Source organism: Simochromis diagramma, unplaced genomic scaffold (genome assembly GCF_900408965.1).
Source record: "Simochromis diagramma unplaced genomic scaffold, fSimDia1.1 OVJJ01000802.1, whole genome shotgun sequence".
NCBI classification, from domain to species: domain Eukaryota; kingdom Metazoa; phylum Chordata; class Actinopteri; order Cichliformes; family Cichlidae; genus Simochromis; species Simochromis diagramma.
In genome coordinates, this window is record NW_024387492.1 from 15253390 (window position 1) to 15272509 (window position 19120).

A 19120-nucleotide genomic window follows, 5' to 3' on the forward strand; every position below is an offset into this window, starting at 1 on the left:
GAGATGCAGGTTTTTGAACCGAGTGCTGACATGGCCTCTTTGCTCTTTTGTCTGGAGGATGTGGCATCTATCTTTTCCAAAAGGAATTTTGAATTTTGATTCATCTGACCACAGGACAGATTTCTACTTTGATCTGTCTTTGAGAAGACAGGTCATGTTCACATATGGCTTCTTCTTTGCATGGTAGAGCTTTAGCCTGCATTTGTGGATGGCACTGTGAGCTGTGTTCACAGACAGTGATTTCTGGAAGTGTTCGATGCATGATTTACATAAGCAGTGCTGCCTGAGGGCCTGAGGACTGAGGACATCGAATAGGGATTTTCAGTCTTGTCCCTTGCGCACAGAGATTCTGGGAAAGTTTTGACGATAAGATGTGCAAAGTCTTCACAATCTTACGTTGAAGATCATTATCCTGAATTTGTTCCACAGGTTTTCTTTTTTTGTATAACTGAATCTCTGCCTGTCTTTAATTGTGAAAATCTCTGTTTCTCTCCAGCTTTTTCGTCCCAGTACCTCTTATTTCTCAAACCCTTTCCCAACTTTTTTTGAGACATGTTGTTGTGATCAAATTTAAAAATGTGTTTCAAAACTTTCAGTTTAGCATTTGATATGTTTTCTTTGTTGTATTGTAAATAAAATATGGGTTCATGAGTTTTGCAAATCATTGCATTCTGTTTTTATTTACGTCTTATACAGCATCCCTGGTAAAGTTAGATAGTGCTGCTTTGACACTGACTGCACCTGAGCGTCTTTAAAGATGCCAAAGCTCTGATCACACCACACAATGGCAAAGAAAAATGTACCATTTACATCTTTGTGGGTAACATAGACCAACTAAAATAATGTACCTAACAAGCTAAGCACTGACATGCTGTGGCAGGATGTGGTTTGTGGCTCAGCTGCAGGGGGAGGGTAGCAGTGGGTTCAGGGTGTGGCGTCAGGGGAGGCTGCCACAGCCGGTAGTCATCATCTAATCATGCCTCCCTTATTTCAGTTGGATGCTGGGACCTGGACAAAACAGAAGAGATGGCGGAGACAGAGCATGAAGCAGAGGGCTGATTTAAGTGAGCGCCGGAAAGCGATTTAGCTGCAAGTGCGCTAAAAAACGAACACTGTAAATAAACAGGCGCTGAAGCTGCTACCATTGTGCGTGAGTTCCTACTTTACACATGCTAGTAGTTCATGCTTTTTATACGGTCACTGGCGGTCACGATGGTTCCAGTTTTTATTTTAGCTAAACGTGTTTTCCCAACTCTCTTGCAGCTCTAGACCTTTCTAGACATTAGGCAACCCAACAGAGGAACAGGTGAGAGCACAAATCTTAGGCAATTATATGGCCTTTAACCTTTGAGATTTCGAGTACAAAGTCTGTGTTATATACCAATGTGAGAACGGCACAGGTAATAAATAGTTTGGGGAATTCACAGCTTGTGGGTGGTGATCCTGTGTCCTGCCTCCTAAATACTCTAGTTGGAACGCTATCTTGCCTAAACTTATTAAGAGCACTGAGAACTCATCTGACTCAGTATTCTGCTATATGCTACATGTGACAAAGGACAACATGTGACAATGTCCTGACCTGATTCTCCTGACATTTTCAGGCATTCATATGTGAAAACAGCTTAAAAGTTAACAGATTGCTGGCAGTAGCTTCGTGTTTACCACACGAAGAAGAAAAATCCTTTGAATGCCATTGTCACCAGGCATTAACGCACATCGTTTACGTGCCTGCCTTCACAGAGGTTTAAACCTTGATCACCCAGCTGAAGGACAGTAGCTGTGATGCCAAATGTAACACGGTGGACAGCTTCATTCAGAGCAGCTCAATATGGTGAGTGCATACTTCTACCACATAATTGGCTCCAGTGGGATTGACTGAAACAACCTTCCAGCCTGACCCCTGATGACATGGCACAACCCAACCCACGCTCAGGCTAAATCACAGCCAGTAAGACCTATACTCTGCTTGTGAATTTACTGGGTGACAAAGCATGAGCAACTACAGTATAACAATGGATATCTAGAAGTAATTTTTCAAAAATGATACACAGAGATCTCTGGAAAATCAGGTACGTGCTATTAATGCAATCACCGGAACCAAAAGGGTATGGCAAAGAACCAGCATATGAATAGCATCATTTATCATTGCACAGTACAGGTCCAGGTGTATTAAATACAATTTTGGAGGGCGACCGCAGCGACGACCGATAACAAGATATTAAATCTCCTTTGTGATAAATCAATAGATTCTGAGGTCAGCGGGCTATCATTGCAGAGGGTACAATGGTTTTTTTTCCCCATGTAGTTTAATGCTGTTTTCAGCAAAAATTAAAAGAGCCCCTCTGCACATTATATGTTTTGGACAAGTATGAGCACTTCGCACTCTCATCCATTTTTCTCCACCCATTTGGACACCACATGGTATCCACTATCTCACTGTTAAAGTTTGACATCAGTGAGACGTGAACTAATTTATTTTCTCCTGATCTGAATGGACTGGCTCTGCTGTTGAACATTCATGGAGTAATTATAAAACTTTTTTTTTCAAAAATACAAAGGAGGTCTTAGGTGTAATCTCCTGTCTGAATCTTTTTTCACAGGCTGTTTTCTAGCGATGTGTTGGTGTGTTGGTGTGTCGTGTTCCTGCCACATCGCCGTATGAAACTGACCTCTGGCTAGACACACATGTGTCTTATGATATTTATATGGACGTGGCAGGTGTTGGCTTAAAGACTTTGTCAAGCTGTCAACTGAGTATGTGTGTGTCTCAAAGTAGAATAAGGTTGTAACACGACACCCATACACCCAGAGACATTTTTTATTATATAGATGCACCTGTTCATCTGCCATTTAACACACATTTCTAATCAGCCAATCATGGCTGGAGGAATGAAAGTCTTTTTGCAACCATGGTTAATAGAAATTTAGTGGTCTTGAGATAGGATTAAGGTTTTTAGGCACTTCCACATTAGTTTTATTTTTCCAACCTGGAAGCTATGCCTGTGTTTTGAACTGTCTATGGCAGCAGTTCCACCCATTTAGACATGTAGACATGGTCAAGATGACCTGCTGAAGTACAAACCGAGTATAAAAATGGGGAAGAAAGGTGATTTAAGTGACTTTGTTTGTGCTCAGAAACTGCTGATTTACTGGGATGTTCTTACAGAATCAACTCTTGGACAAAGTTCAGCATTTTTATTATAATCCTTGCACTGATTTTCCTAAATCTTGTCACTGGCACATGCTGTCAATACGTTAATAATAATGAAAACTAAACATTTTGAAACTATAAAAAACTGAAACAAGAAAATCCAGTCACTACACAAGTGTAATAACTCTAATACTTCTGATGGAAGGGTCAGAAGTCTGTGGAAACAGTAATGATCCATGGATAAATCCTGCCTTATATCAATCATTCAGGCTGCTGCTGGTGGTTTAATGGGATGTTTCCTTGGCACGCTTTGGCTTTAGGCCCCAACAACTGAGCATCCTTTCATTGCCACAGCCTACCTAAGCATTAGGCACGTTAGTATTGTGCATCTAGCTTCTTATTACTACTTCCAGCAGGGTAGTACACTATATTACAAACCCCAAAACAGTCACCAGATCTCAGCCCAATCGGGATGTGCTGGAACGGGAGGTTGGATGATACTATGTCAATGCGGACCAACATTTATGAGGAAAATTTATAACTTTTACACGAATTGCTTTGTTTTCAGCGTTACTATAGTGCAGCACAGTATGTGTGTTTGCTTGTCTCACCAGTGACTCAGAATCTCTGACTAAGAGTTATCACATATCCCCGAATAGAGTTCCAAGAAACACAGAAAACTTTAATTTTTCTTCCCCTCCTCCTCAACTGTCACTTTCTGTTTGCCCTTTCTCAGTCTTATCTTTTCCGTTTTCATTTTTCATTCCTCTCACTGTTCATATTTTTGCTCAGTAGATGTTTTTTTAACATGGTGAAAAATTAAACTACCTTGGTTTCCTTTGTAGTTCTTTTAGGTTTTTTTTAATCTATCTCAGTTCATTTCAGTCCACTTCCACAGCGTGCTGAAAACACAAACAACTGCCAAACCAAAGCCAGAATCACTCCCACCTGCACACACACAAAACACACACGTGTATATGTATATATATATATATATATATATATATATATATATATATATATATATATATGTATGTATATGTGTGTGTGTGTATATATATGTTAAAAATTCAGGCATTGGAAAAACATAAGTCAATTTTCTCCTGCCCAGGAGAAGTAGATAAGCAATAATTTTTCATATTTACTCCCCCCAGAGACTAATTAGTTTCACAACAACGATAAGGTGCATACATTTTTATATCTAACAATTGTGTTTTACAATAATAATGTACAGTTAAAGGGTATATCTTTAACTTAATTTCTCTTCCCCTCCTCCTCAGCTCATCTAGTCAGAACAATTTTTTTCTCTTTTTAAGGTTAAATTAAGTTTAAATTACAACATATGTTACACTCTTTTTGCCATCTCTTAAAGAAACCCTTAACCATGTTTGATATTATATTACCCACTCTGTGACGATTTCTTGTTTAAGGAAAAGAATTTGTCTGTGATGTCAAGGTCAAGCCTAAGTCTCTTTCTCGTTACGTCTTCCCATAACAAGTCTGTGTGGGGAATGATATTTTAAAGGTTTGTTGCTGTAGTCAATAAAATGTCACAGCCACGGCCATTTGTGAGCAATGACTCCATCAGAAGCCATGAGAAACACACAGCTGACTTGCTGATTTTCACTTCATGTTCTTCATTCAGTCTCAGCATTCACATTTACCCTTGGAACTGTGGGATTTGAGTCTGCCTGTTGCCACAAAATGCTCTCTATTAAAAGTATCAGTATATGCGATATGGAGGAGGAAGCTTGTTGCTCATATAAATGTAGCAGTAGTTTTCTTCCAATAGTGAATATTTGCTTTTATGGAATAATTCAACTCTTCTGTGGTGGAAATGAATTTTATTCACACACATTCAACACTGAAGATCACAGCATGCACATACACTGATTTAGATCATCTATAAAAGAGGTTTCAAGATAATGTGTGAATTATCTTCTTTTATGAAATGCATTTACACTTCTATATTTTTTCACCTACATGCAGATTATAATCTAGCAGATCTAACAACAGAAAGGTCACAATATCAGTTTTGTCTAGAATCAACTGGACTTGGTCTTCTTAACTTTACATCAATGCTCAGAGTAACAATTCAAATTGTATGTACAACACTGCAAATGTCTTGAGTTACCCCTCATTTCTTTATGTTTTGCCTCCTTTGAGCCAGACTTTCTTTAATTTTTACGTGGTTTTGAGCAATAGTTCTCTGGGCTTTTTCTTTGGCCACTTTTTCACTCATTTTCATTCATTCCAGTCCTTTTACCTGAACATTTTCAGAAGATTTTAATGATTTATTTGTTTTTAAAACTGACCTTTGAATCATTCAAGCATAAAAAAGTAGCTAACTCAGACGACTTTGCAAAGAACTGATTTTAAATGGCATCTTTAGGCACTGTTAATGACTCCCTGTTGCAAAACTGCAAAGATAAAACAGTTTGACAGGGCAATAAAAAAAGAAAACAAAATATTAAAAAATGTTCACTGAGAATTTTCATTCCCAAAGATCTATTAGCCAAATATTTAGCACTCACACAATTTAGCACTGTTATGTGTCTGTCAATTTCTTTGAACAAACAGCACAAGTGTAGGATAAAAGATGGACTGTATCTCAAAGTCATGTATTTAAGAAACAGGAAAAAAAAATCTCAGTAAGAGTCTACTGTTCTCCAAAGTCTCATCACAGGTGATTTAAGTAGAAGTGCTGCTGTCAAGAAGTCACACTTAAGGAACTGAAACACGGACCAAACAGGGAACAAACCAAATGACACAAGAAGTGGACTGAAAATCAGTGGAAACAGGTCTTATGGAGTAATGAGTCCAAACTTGGAATATTTGATTTGAAACATTGGCAGTATATAAAAAAAAATGGAGGAGAAAGGTGCATTTCAGTGATGTTGGAATGTTTGCAAAAGTGATGCAATTGTGAACATTGTAAAGTACCATCAAATTTTTAACCACCATGCAGTGCCATTAAAAAAAAACAAAAAAACATCTGAATGTCAGTCTCTTCATTTTTAACATGACAATGATCTCAAGCAGACTACCGATGCATAAAAGCATACCTGGATAAAAAAAACACACAGTGAAACACTATCAGTCTTGGATTGCAATCCCCAGAACTCGGACCTCAACATTATTGAAGCAGCATGTGCCTGACAGACGACAGAACATCCAAGGAAGAGCTTTGAATGTCCTTCAAGAAGCCTGGAGAGCTAAGACTTACTCCTGGAGACTTACTTAAAGAAGTTACAAGAAAGATGTAACGGTGGTCATACCAAATCTTGACTCTCAAGCTCATTTGAAATGTTAAGACTCTGTTTTTGCCTCATATACTGTATTTTCATGCATGCTTGCATGTGTTTCAGAAAATCGCTGCAACTATTTCCTGTTTTCCAAGCAAAATATAAAGAAATTAAGGGGTGGCTCAAGACCAGGGGTGTCCTGTAGGTTTTAGACGTCAACCTAGGTCAACACACCTGAATCAAATGATTAGTTAATTTCCAGGCCTCCAGAACTTGAAGACATGTTGAAGAGGTAATTTAGCCAGTTAAATCAGCTGTGTTGCATCAAGGACACATCTAAAACCTGCAGGACTAAAACCGGCCCTTGAGGCCTGGAGTTGGACACCTCTGCTCTAGACCTTTGTACATTATTCTTCATTGACAGTTTTCAGAACAAACAAATAAAGAGAAAAAGAAAAAAAACGTACAATTTGTACATTTATTGGATCCTAATATACCTTACAAGCCTTTTAAGACTAACAGAAAATGAAAAACAGCGTGCCTATTTTTATTTGTACTGTAAACTATGTTTGACAAGTACAGAAGGGAAAATATCTGCTCATACATTATTTTAATCCAGGAATAAATACAAAGAAGAACTCGCAGCTGTTCTTTAACGTGACTGACTTAAGCTATTAGCAAATTTTTGCCTTTATCCATCTTCACCTCCTATAGGCCTTCCAGTAGCCTTTTCACTGAACAAATCACACCAGACACACTACAGATGACCCCCAGACTCAGAATACCCACATCTATCAGTCGGTCCTTCACAGTAAGGCGGCTCCACTGCAGTCTAAGGTGAAATAAACACGGCAGTATGAGTGTCATTGCCGCCCCGGTCACGCTCCCTGTCAGACCCATCAACAGGGAGAACCTGGGCACCAGCAAAGCCAGCAAGTATGATGTCATCAACAAGGCGCCGCGGACCACAAGTGCAGGACGAGATACAGCTTGACCTCGGTGTTTGGAGTAAGACGATATGGCAGCATCTGAAGGGATTAAACCAGAGAAGTTGAAAAGATATACAGTGGTACCTGGTAACTGGTTTATATTCACTATCAAAGAAGCTTTTGTTGTTTGGTCTTTCAATTTATGGATCACTGAACAAGTGGGTGTTACTCAACCACAGCCATTAGATTTGGTTGGATTACAGTTGGGGTTGCGAAACCTGCACCTGCGTGTTGACTTTAATTACTAAATGACTGGAAACTGTTAGCCATGCATCATTACATCATCATTGAGTAGTGTGATGACTACATAACTGTTGACAGTCAACTGAAAGGTTCAGCTATGGTGACCCATCACCAGTATGTTGACAGTTGGCACGTGTTGTAGGTTACTTTTAGCCTAATTTGTAGGGTTTTCCTTATTAAATTTGACTTACTGTAATTTTTTTCTTACTTCAAATGGTTACACTAATATCATTAGTGAAACACTCTCTGTTAGTCATGTGTTCAATCGTGGCTGAACGTATTGGAAGTATTTTTAGCTATTCACTGTCTGATCATATTTCTCACAGCATCAAAATGCACTAAGCCTTTAAATACATCTGCTGACACTGTTTAGTCACTGTAACTGCTTCTATTTCCTAAAAGGCTGTCACATTGATTTACCAAAACTGCCTTCTTGGGAATCATAGTTTTACTTGTTATAGACTCTTTTGACAGTAGGCATTTTGAAGTGCCATTACAGGGTAAACAAAGGTGTATTTACTAACAGCAGCACTGTGTAGTACTGTTTCATTGAGACAATCCAGTGTTCTGGTTTTGTGCATGCTAGCTCATTGGAATGGCTTTGACACTCCAAACAGAACAGGCTGTTATTAATTAAATCCACATTTAACCCGCTATTATCATACGAAAATGGCCTCTGTTAAATGGCCCCATGTGGGAAGCAAGGTGGACACCAACTACAGACATGGGTGGCTAAAAAGCCATCTCAGCTGGGTGCTCATAAATTGTCTTAGGCAGACTTGGTTTAAAGGGTTTATAGAAACAGGTTGCTATTTTTGACATCTGGGCTAATGTAGTCTTTCGTTCAAGAGTAACCTCACAGCATGAGGTGAAATACGACTGATCTGTATTTACTGGCATTTGAAAGGGTAAGCGTTAAGTTTGAGCTTGTCTTTTATGGGCCAAAATATCTGGAAGAAATCACAGCTTGATAAAGCAACATGTGACCTGCATGTTCTGCAGACTTTACAGTGGATTTATGGTTCCTTGTTAGCTCCCAAGCATGCTTTTTTTAAATTAAAAAAGGCTAAACTAGGCTAAACCTAAGGACCAACACCCCCACATATATTTGACACTACCTCCTGGTGACAACAGACATCCACAACATGTAAACGTGGGTCTGCAAAGCCCAGTGTGCCACCTGCAGACTACCAGAGCACTACTGCCTTTAATCGAAGTAGCTTATGAACATTTGAACATCTTTTTAATTTCAGTGACCCACTGTTAGTTTTAGTATGTACTGAGACAACACTAGGGGTTATGTTTGGGTTTTCTTTTGGTTTTACCTCTGAGCACACATGTTTGCAGTATTTCAGCAGCAGCATAGAATGGCAGAGGGTAGGACAGTTGGGCTTTAGCCAGCAGGCACAAATTGACTAGAGGTCGTAGGTCAGAGGGTAGATTGTCTGTGATGACCTCACTGGTTTCTGGTCCCCAGGTTAACACCGCCTAATGGAGGAAGTTAACAATCAGCCAGTCTGTTTGTCAACTTATCGGTTATATCAAACCTTAATTGCGAGATACAATTTCTGCTCTGTTTAAACGTGCATGTGTAATAACAGCAAAATAATAAGAATGAAAAGCTTTAAGCAAGGGAAGTGCTACTGCAAACTCACATGCTAATGTTACAAACTTAAAAACCCGCTTTTGACCATCATTTAACTGAAGCTTGTTAGCCTGTGCAATCATATGTTTTCCAAGTTGTCACTAACCATTAGGGAAAACATAGTTTTCATGATGCAAGCTGCTCCATGGGTCCACCCCAGCATGACATTAAACTGCCCCCTGTCTTCCATACTACCCTCTAGAGGAGGGAGGAAGATCTGCGAGGTATAGGAGAAAATGATGACACCGACGGAAACGAGGAAGTCCTCTGGATCCACAGAGAGAGACAGAGAGGACCAAGACCAGCTGCTGGCGCAACTTAAACAGTACAGCATGACCAATAGGCTGTGAGTGAGACAAAACAAAAGCTAATGAGAACTGATTAATTCAAAATTTATCAGCACAGTGATAAACACACACAACAAAGTGGGGCGTAAAAGTCCTAATTACGCCGAGAGGAAGAACAAAGTGATGAACTGCAGAAAAACCCCCACAACAAATAAAGGCAGAAATGATTAAAGGGGTAATAAATTAAACTCTCTGAAGAAGACAGTTTAATCAAAGTCTATCAGCAACATCTTAAACTATTTTAGCCCACCACACAAATAAAAAAAACACTAATAATTGTACCAGATGACACTTTAGAAATGCATTAATTTTAAGAAAGTATATGTAATAGTATGAGAATAATTTAATTTACAGATTTAACATAAATCAATAAACTCTGAATTCAACACACTGTACTGTAGTTTGATACAAATGAGTCATACTAACTGATGTCATCATATCTTATTCATACAGTCTACCTAATAAAAAAAATGGATATATTGATGTTGATATTCAACCAGTTACACCAAAGCACTTTATGATTACATGGTTTTAATTACATGATGAATTAATCTAACCAGCACTGCCAAAGAGTGGAGCGAAAACCCAGGCTTTACGATTTCTTTTTTTCATGAACTGAAAGTCAAAGTGTGTGCTTTAAAAGATCAGACAGCTGTAAGAACCCTGGCAGCTCATAGACGCAACTCCGTGCTTCTTTTCTCATGCAAGACACCTGGTGTTAGAAATAAATCAAACAAGCAGGAACAGCGGCGTGTAGCAGGTGAGAGCAGACGACTTAAACAGCAGCAGCTGCACCACGATCACATGAACGAGAATGAGAGAGCAATTTAGACAGCGCGCCTTCCTCTCTTGATTTAAAATGATTGTTGAGTTTTTAAGGCGATCAGGTCAGCCAGTACAAATTTGCTGGAGTGTTGGGACAAATGAGTTGCTTCTTTTATTCTGTCACCTGATAAGTATGTGAGCCAGGGAACAGAGGAGGCTGAGAGTGGAAACTGGTCTGAGATCAGTCAGAAGCAGACAGGGCAGAAGAAACACCAGAGACACGAGTGAACACACTGATCGAGGAACAGCCACCCAGGACAAACTGTCAAACAACAGGCTTGTAGAGACGAGTAGATAGAGGGTACAGGTCATCAAAAGTTCAATGACCTGAAAGACAGCACAGACATATATTTTTACTTCATATATTTACTGTATATTGTAGGAAAGTAAATAAATGGCCTTTTTCTGGATATACATATAATATTACTGCATCTTAAATATTGTTAGATTTTGAGTTATATAAAAGTTAAGTAGTTTCAGGTTTTTTTCAGTGTAGAATGATGTAATTTCACTTCTTCTAGTGCAACTCAGTTTGAATAAAGATTATTTTTGAATTCTCTCAAAAGTGACAATATTTTAAGACTCTGCCACAAACTTAGAAGATTGTTTGATTGTTTCATCTGCTTTAAAGAAAAGTTTCGAGTTTATACGTTATATTGCAGAGCAAAAAGAAAAATAAAGGAAAATAAAGGACTGCGTTACAGTTGAAGGCGTGTTACCTGAGCTACATTTACCATCAGACCTCCAACTCCAGACCAATTCGGCCACAGTCCTTTGCAGCAGGCCTCCATAATGTCCTGATAGCTGGTTCGGACCCGGACCTTTGAAACTGACCCAGACCCACCACTGAAATATAACAAAAATATACCAAAAACAACTATTTAACAGAACTAGTAATGGCCTCATTACTTTGTTAAAATGCTTGTGTATTTGGTAAATGTAACAGTTCCCTTAAGTATCTCAATAAAACGAGACACTTAAGGTTACTTTTAGTAACGGGCTCACAACAGGCACTGTCATATTGATATTGATAACAATGTGAAACTCTACCTCATTTCTTCTTCATATAAACAGGACACCAGGGTTCTTCCTGTGTGGTTACAGACCCACGCTGAAAGAACCAACAGGACCAGACCCACATAACCTGACTGCACCAGGGCGAAGGGCAAACCCAGCACAAAGATACCCTTTGAGAAAAGAAAAAGTGCATTTTAAAAAATGTAGGTTTACGAGTAGTCTAAGAAAAGCTCGAAATGACAGACGAATCAAAAACAGCTTAGATGTTCATGTAAGATCATGTAAGGGTGAAATTTCTGGCTTAATCTGCATGTCGTTACTTCATCTTTGAAGGGAGAAATTTACTCAAAATAAAACAAACTTTGATGGTGGGTTTTGTTTCTGTTTTTCAGTGTATAAATTGTGCATAGTCACACATCACAGATGCACATTTTCAGTGAAAGTTCAGGCCAAAATCAAATTTGCACATTTTAAAGATCATCTTAAATGAAACCGCTCACATCAGGAATTTTTTTTTAATGCATGTGAATTCTACCAAGCTAGATAATTCAGAAATAAACAACCTAGATCGATAAAGTACACTACAACCCAGAGGGTAATTTCTTCTTTGTGTGCACACAAAGAAGAAATTATAGAAAGAAAGAAGGTGGGGGAATATCATTATCTTAGAAAATAATCCACCTTGAGATGACTGTTCTCATGAGATGGTACCATAAAAATAAAATTCCATTAAAAAATGTAATTGAAAGGTTTGATATTATTATAAAGAATATATCAGCATTACTGAAATTCATGCAATAATCATCATCATGAGACCCCAAAGACAAGAAATCTTAGTCAAAGTTAGATTAGGATCGTAACTGTGCATACATACGTTAAAATATTTTTTTTTAAATGTGAAAATTCACAACTTAAAGTGGAAACTGAAGAGCGAAGGATGACTGAGGAGAAGAGCGAGAGCAAAGAGATGAAAGGACTCTTCATGGTTGGATGAGGAGGAGGCGAGAGAAGAGTTTTGGCTGGATGCCTGGAGAGTCTGAGGATGCAGGAGACCAGCAGGAGCAGAAGGAAGAGTAGAGTCGAGCTTTGGCCCATCACCAAGGGAAAATGTAAGTCACTGCCAGAGAGGGAAGATGGAGGAGAGGGAATGGAGGTGAAAGTGTGAGGTGAGGAAAAGAAAAGAAAAAACAGGGAGACTAGGGAGGAGGAGAAGGACACAGACAGGAGAGAAGGTTGGAAGGAGAGGTGCAGCCTCAGCGCCAGAGAGCATGAGGTTGGATGATGGGAGATCAGAGGAGACAACAAGCTACTTTGATGGAGTTGCTGTGTTTTGAATGTTGGAACACGGAGATATGCAGACTCACTGAGAGAGTTGTGGAAGCACATCACAGAGCAGACATAAGCACACACTGTGGATGCATAAACAGACAGAGACACATTCTCTCTCTTTCAAGTTGCTATTTTGTAACTGGTGACTGTTAGGCATATGCTGATAGAGCTTTGATGTTCAAATGGAGCTGCTGGGGATGAAAGCAGTTTGAGAGGAATCTGACGCTCAAGTATTTGATTTCATCTCCCCGCCGCTCTCACTGCACTTCTGTTTCTCTGTGTTTTTGCCAGCTAATTCCTAATTGGTTACTCTGAGTACAACCAAAAGCAGCTTCCAATCACAAAGGGGTACAATAAAGGAAGAAACAAATCCCCGATTGGCTCGAGAGAAGCTGTAGAAGAAGTTTTACCCCCACCCCCTTTTATTCTGCCACAATATGACAACTCTAGTATCTTCTATTTACCCAACACTACCTTTATACTCTTTCATATCTTACACAGGAAGCATTGGCAAAACAGTGAGAGTTCTTTGGCATTACATGCTAATAGAATAAAGTTTATTGCACATTCACTGCACCATGCCTGGACTTCTGAGTTAGATTTCAGCTCCTGCCCCTCAGGTCATGGCCAGTATTTTATGCATGGACATGCCTAGTTGGCAAAAAGTGACAGAAAAATGTCTTATTTTCTGCCATGGGGGGATTAGATGGTGCTGACACAGGCAGGTTTGACATTTAAATAACTGAAAGTGACATTTTTTTTTAAACCAGGAACAAAGAACTGTTCTCAAGTTCAATCAAACCTGCATTAGAAAAATCAATAAAACAACAAATGGATGTGCCTAATTCATGCATTTGCTGTTTTTCTCTTTTCACTTTATTAGGAACAGGGAGATGCTCATTGAATCTAATGACACGGCATATGCAACTCGATGGATTTAGGCTTGAAGAAGTTGTCAAGATTATCTGTTGACGTTTAAATCAAGCCTTTAAATAAGCAAGAAAGGTGATTTGAAGTGATATGTAATGTCAGATGGTTGTTGGTGTCTGAGTATGGCCCGTCTGGTTTGAGCCGACAAGAAAGCAACAGCAATTTGTAATTCATTTGTTGCAACCAACGTATGCAGAAGAGTGTCTCTGAATCCACAATACATCGAACCTTCAAGCAGGCAGGCTACGGCAGCGGAAGACCATACCATGTGCAAATCCTGTTGGTTGAGAAGATTAAACTGAGGCTAAAATTCACATGGGGCTACAAAATTGGTCATTGGTCTGATGAGTCACAATTTCTGTTGTGGCGTTGGTATATATAGAATTGAATACATTGAATATAATTAGAATTTGGTACAAATAACATGGGTGGTTGTATTTTAATGGTGTAGGTAGTACTTTCTTGGCACTCTTAGGCCCTTTAGTAGTTTAAATACTATAGACTACCTGAGTGTTGTTGCTGACCATGTCCATCTCACTATGCAAAGCATGATGGCTGCTTACAGCAGGATAACGCATCATGTTACAAAGCTCAAATCATCTCAAAGTGATGTTTCAGGTTTTTTCTCAGCATGACAATAAGCTCACTGTACTAAAATAGCCCCACAGTCACCATATCTTAATCCAACAGAGCACCTCAGGGATGTGGTGGAGTGCGAGATTGACATGGACGTGCAGCTGACAAATATGCCGCAACTGCGTGATGCTATCATGTCAGTATTGACTAATGAACTAAAATGCCTGAGGAGCATTTCCAGCAGCTGAAGACAAAAGGGGGTCAAATCTAGCACTAGCAAGGTGTACCTAATAAAGTGACTGGTGAATATATGTATTATTATATTATCATATATTTCTTTAGCAAAGACTTATGAGTTGGTAAGTTCACTAGTTTAAGATGGCTTGACGTTCATATTTTTCAGTTATGGTTCTTTTTAGAGTAAATCACGATATATCTAGACTGAAAAACATATTCTGATTTATAGAGTATCTATATTGTAACTGAAAAGTCACATGAGCGTGTAGTGTTGCTCAGTGAGTTCGTTGTCATGTTGTAGACTGAAGTTTATAGAGTGTCTGCATACCTATAGCCTATTCATCGGTAAACAATCAGCTACAGTCGTTATTTTTGATTTATCATTTCACAGATCATTTAAAACTTGAAATGTAAAAATCTGACGCAATTAGTTCATTAAGAGCATTTTTTTTAAACGGGGCGAATGAAAAACAGACATTCAGTTTGTAGCATCCCAATAAGTTTTTAGTCTAAGCAAAGCAAAAGAATAAAGGAACAGATCCTCCTTTTCTCAACCATCTTTCCAAAACAGAACGAGTACATTTATTCCCCTCTGGCTTCTGTTTAGATCAGAAAATCACGACGACTTAAATTTTTTCAGTGTGGCTTAAAGTAAAATATCACTTGTAAACAGAAAGCGTGTCAGTCGCAGCCATTCTTATTCTCAATAACATAAGGTCCATATCTCTAATTTGAAACAAAGACACACAAACTGGAGCTGCCTCATTAACAATCAGATTGGAAATCAAACTGAGTTTCATTATTCCCATGTCAGGAGCCTTGAGAGCTGGAGCTGGTTTTTGCATTTTGGCAGCAAATTTACTTTCTAATAAAAACTTTATTAAGCTGGCAGACAGTCAATTATATTGGCATCAATAAACCACCACAGGAAAGTACATATTTTCTTTTTAGCCTTGATAGGAGATAAAAGTGCTGTTCTTTTCCCATTATTTAGACATTTGTTAGCCAAACATCAGATCTGTGATTAATGCCATAATATTTCTTTACACACCACAGATATCCTTTGTCTTTGATCGCTGCCATGTGATTGTTCGTCGCTGTTCGATATTTTAGTATCCAGTGAATATTAAACCATAACCTGACCGTCTGTAACCTCAAGTGAAAGCATTACTGAGCAGTTCATTTAGTCAAGGTCGCTGATTGAGACAGAGGGCTGCAGGTAATGAACAACCTATAAAACATTAACCAATCCAACAACCCTGGAAAGTGTTTGTGCTGAGGTAAAAACACGCTACATGAAAAGTATTCCGATCACACTGGGGTTTGGAGCTAAAATAAATAGCTGGGAGCATTTAAAAAGCCATAGCTTTAAATAAGCAATTTTAATCAGTAATACAGTATATATCACAAGCTGAATTTTCACTGGAGACCAGGATTCTGTGGCTTGCTTGGCACAGAAACCGAGTCTCTAAGGAAAACTGGAATTAAAAAAAATCTGGCACTCAGATATAGACTGCCGTAAACAAACCAAGCACATAAAATACTTCTCTACTAAAAATCATGTGCTAGAATATGTGTTATGTGCTTATACAACGGGGTTAACAGTAAGAGTTTCGAGCAATCGAACACAAAAGCATCTGATGCAAATTTACCTCCGCTCCCGAAGGAACATGTTTGCATCTTAATTAGTCAGCATTTATCTGCATATGACTGTGTATGGATGCATACACAGTATTCATACCCTAATGTCACAAAGCATTCTCTATGGCTCCGGTGACACTGTTCAATTACACCAGAGTTATTCAGTTAAAACACACGTGCACACACACACGCATTTACGTGAATGCAGTGGTTGAATAGAGCCCAGCATTTAGAGCAAGAGAAGCTATTAGCATTACTGCCACGAGGACACGCTGTGACCGGGGAACTGTCATTTTTTAAAAAACGATTTTATTCACACTTAATTTAATTATCAAGGCTCGCGAGTGCCTGACAAACAGACTGCAAGACAAAAGAAAGCATTGTTCAGTAATATAAAAACACAAAAGGAGTAAATGAAATAGGCTGCTTCATGCTTTTTGAATGACGTGTGCAGCTTAACACCTTCACAGTTGGCATTTCGAGTTGTCATTTTTCAGAGGAAAAATAGATGTGGTGCATTTTCAGCTGCACTTAACAAAAGATGTGTTATCAGAAGACAAACATGAGGGCTTTCTTTAAAGTCCTGCCGCTTTAAACGCTGAAACACTGACTCAAAAATCTGAATTGAGTAAAAGCACTCAATAACTGGATTAAATAACTTTGACTAATGTCTTTTCATAACTGGATAAGTCATACTAGCAACATGCTGAGTTATTGCATTCATTTGGCAGGGAACAAATCAAGGATTGTGCGTCTGTAGCTGTAGGAAAGGTTGATTGGCATGATACAGGTGCATGAAAGTTATAAAAGTGGAAGTCTGAAAAATGTGCTGCATTGTAACGACCTAAATTATGTGCCTCTGGCAGAAAATAAGCTTAAATGTAAGACAAATATCTGTATTGCTGCTCTACTGTTTTTTTTTAATCACTTACATGAGGTATGGCATCATGAACTTCTAAAGCAGGGCATAAGAACTGTTATATTTTCTTTTAGGGAAAGCATTTTAACCATACATGTGTGTATTAGTGTACCTGTATAGCATTGGTGATGTTCCAGCCAGCCTCCCAGGCTGTGATGGTGGGAGAGGGGTTCAGACCCAGGGTGCAGGTTTCGGGGCTCTGAACCGAAGTAACCAAACTCATGCTCCCACTCTGTTTTTCAAGGCGTGTACAGAGCTGAGACGTCCCTTCTACGGGTTTCTCCCCCTCTTGATTCTTCTCTACATCTCCTGAAACTCTCCATTTTACCACTTTCCCTCTAGGAAGCCCAGATGGTCTGATGGACTTCTTCTTGTTCCCCCGGTTCTGGCTGGAACCTTGATTCTCCCAACTCTCGCTTCCCATCTTTTCACCTTGCATCTCAGATAATCTTTTTTCTTTTTCATAACTTCTGGTATTTTCCAACCAAAAGGGCTCTTCAGTAGAGACAGCGGAAGTTATGGTGAAGGTCTTGGTTCCAGTGGAGATTACAGTAGCCCTGGTTTCTTTAAAGGCTGGGCTTTCCCATCCTAAGGGGCTGGTGGCTCCGTTATGAGTTGCTATAGAGGGCTCATCCTTGCGTCTGTCTTCTCTTGATGACAGTCTGCTGTTTATTCTGTCATCAAAATGTGGATTAATATTGCTTGTGATGTTGTTAAAGGCTGATCTGTTGTCCTCACAGTAACTTCGGTTTAACTCATCACTCTGGGTCAAAACCAGCATCTCTTCATCTCCTTGAAAGAACCTGTAAATCAAAACCTCCTTTGAGAGCTCATGATTCCTCCCCCATCTTTCATTTTACAAAGAACTTCTAAATAATTTTTACTCCTCCAGAGGTTCCACACATATTCAGACAGATAACAAAATAGGAAAAATATCAAGAAGTATGAAAATAAATCTCAAACCGTCAATAAAGTTATATCAGTTGTGAGAAAATGAATCTATAAAAGTTCACGAAAGTTATGTTATTATATGTATAACATTACTGTAAAAATATAGTTCATTTTTAAAGTGAATTTATAAATAAATATATCTCATGATGTCACTAACCTTGTTGTTCGGTCCAGGTGCAGCCTCGACATAGCCCATCCCCACAGAGACCCAGCAGCACTCCAGGGTTGCTCAGGCCCACGAGCCCAGTGAAGAGAGCCCATCTTCAGCCTTCGTGTCTGCAGAGTAAGCCTCTCTGTCTTTGGAGGTCTTAGCCTCCGGGGGAGCTTAACTCACACTGGACACATAAACAAGTCCAAACAAAAATTCTCACCCAAACACACACAAATACAGGAGTAACATATTCACTCAAATTAGCACATCTGTGTAAGTAGTCACAGTCACAGGTGTGTGAATTGACTGACAGGTTGATGAGCTGTAACATTATAATATGCCAGTGCTTTCAGCGGGGAAGAAGTAAACAGCTCTAATGGCCCTGAGTACACTCAGGGAGTGGAGGCCATTGTAAACAAGTAAACAAGAAACACCCTGAATTCCCGTAGACAACCCTACACCACTACATTTACATTTATCTTACTGCTGCCAAACAGCAGTAAGATAAAGTAATTTATTCTATCCTAATTTATCATTTATGTTTATAACATTGTATTTGAAAATTGCTTTAATTCCACCCTTAGTCTAATCCTTCTTTTTACCCAACATATGGAGGTACCAACACCTCTAGTTACCAAATATTGTGCATCTTTAACTTTAATGTGCAGGTGACATGTATGTATCAGCGTCTCTGATTGTTTCAACAGATGGAGCTTCGTGTCGTTTCACATCTCACTTCATTCTTTAAACTACAAGCAGTTTTTCTTTTAACTTAAAACTTTTTTTTGTCCACAAATAAATAAAATTGTAAAATAAACTGATAACAGTACATGGCTTCCCCTTATTTAAAGTCTCTCCAGTTTATCTGTGAGATTTAATGTTGTTTTGCCCCAGAGTGTGGTAAGTTCTATGGGGCAGCAGGAG

At 38.9% G+C, this 19120-nt stretch overlaps 2 protein-coding genes across 3 annotated transcripts; both read right to left on the bottom strand.

Moving 5' to 3' along the window:
• Positions 1–5491: 5491 nt before the first annotated feature.
• On the bottom strand, positions 5492–11286 carry LOC120724701 (vesicular inhibitory amino acid transporter-like). Its single transcript, XM_040017023.1, has 5 exons — positions 11165–11286; positions 10570–10772; positions 9380–9617; positions 8954–9116; positions 5492–7424 (listed from the first exon to the last, which is right to left on the bottom strand). The coding sequence occupies exons 1-5, from the start codon at positions 11234–11236 to the stop codon at positions 7105–7107; spliced, it is 996 nt and encodes a 331-aa protein (XP_039872957.1). The 5' UTR covers positions 11237–11286; the 3' UTR covers positions 5492–7104.
• A 160-nt stretch (positions 11287–11446) lies between these two features.
• LOC120724702 lies at positions 11447–18382 on the bottom strand. Of its 2 annotated transcripts, XM_040017024.1 has the most exons (3): positions 18203–18382; positions 17207–17897; positions 11447–11632 (listed from the first exon to the last, which is right to left on the bottom strand). In XM_040017024.1, exons 1-3 carry the CDS (start codon positions 18304–18306, stop codon positions 11492–11494), a joined length of 936 nt encoding a protein of 311 aa, XP_039872958.1. In that variant the 5' UTR covers positions 18307–18382; the 3' UTR covers positions 11447–11491. The 2 variants fall into 2 exon arrangements, with proteins under 2 accessions (XP_039872958.1, XP_039872959.1); XM_040017025.1 differs by lacking the exon at positions 18203–18382 and having other exon boundaries at positions 17207–18031.
• Between the last annotated feature and the right edge of the window lie 738 nt (positions 18383–19120).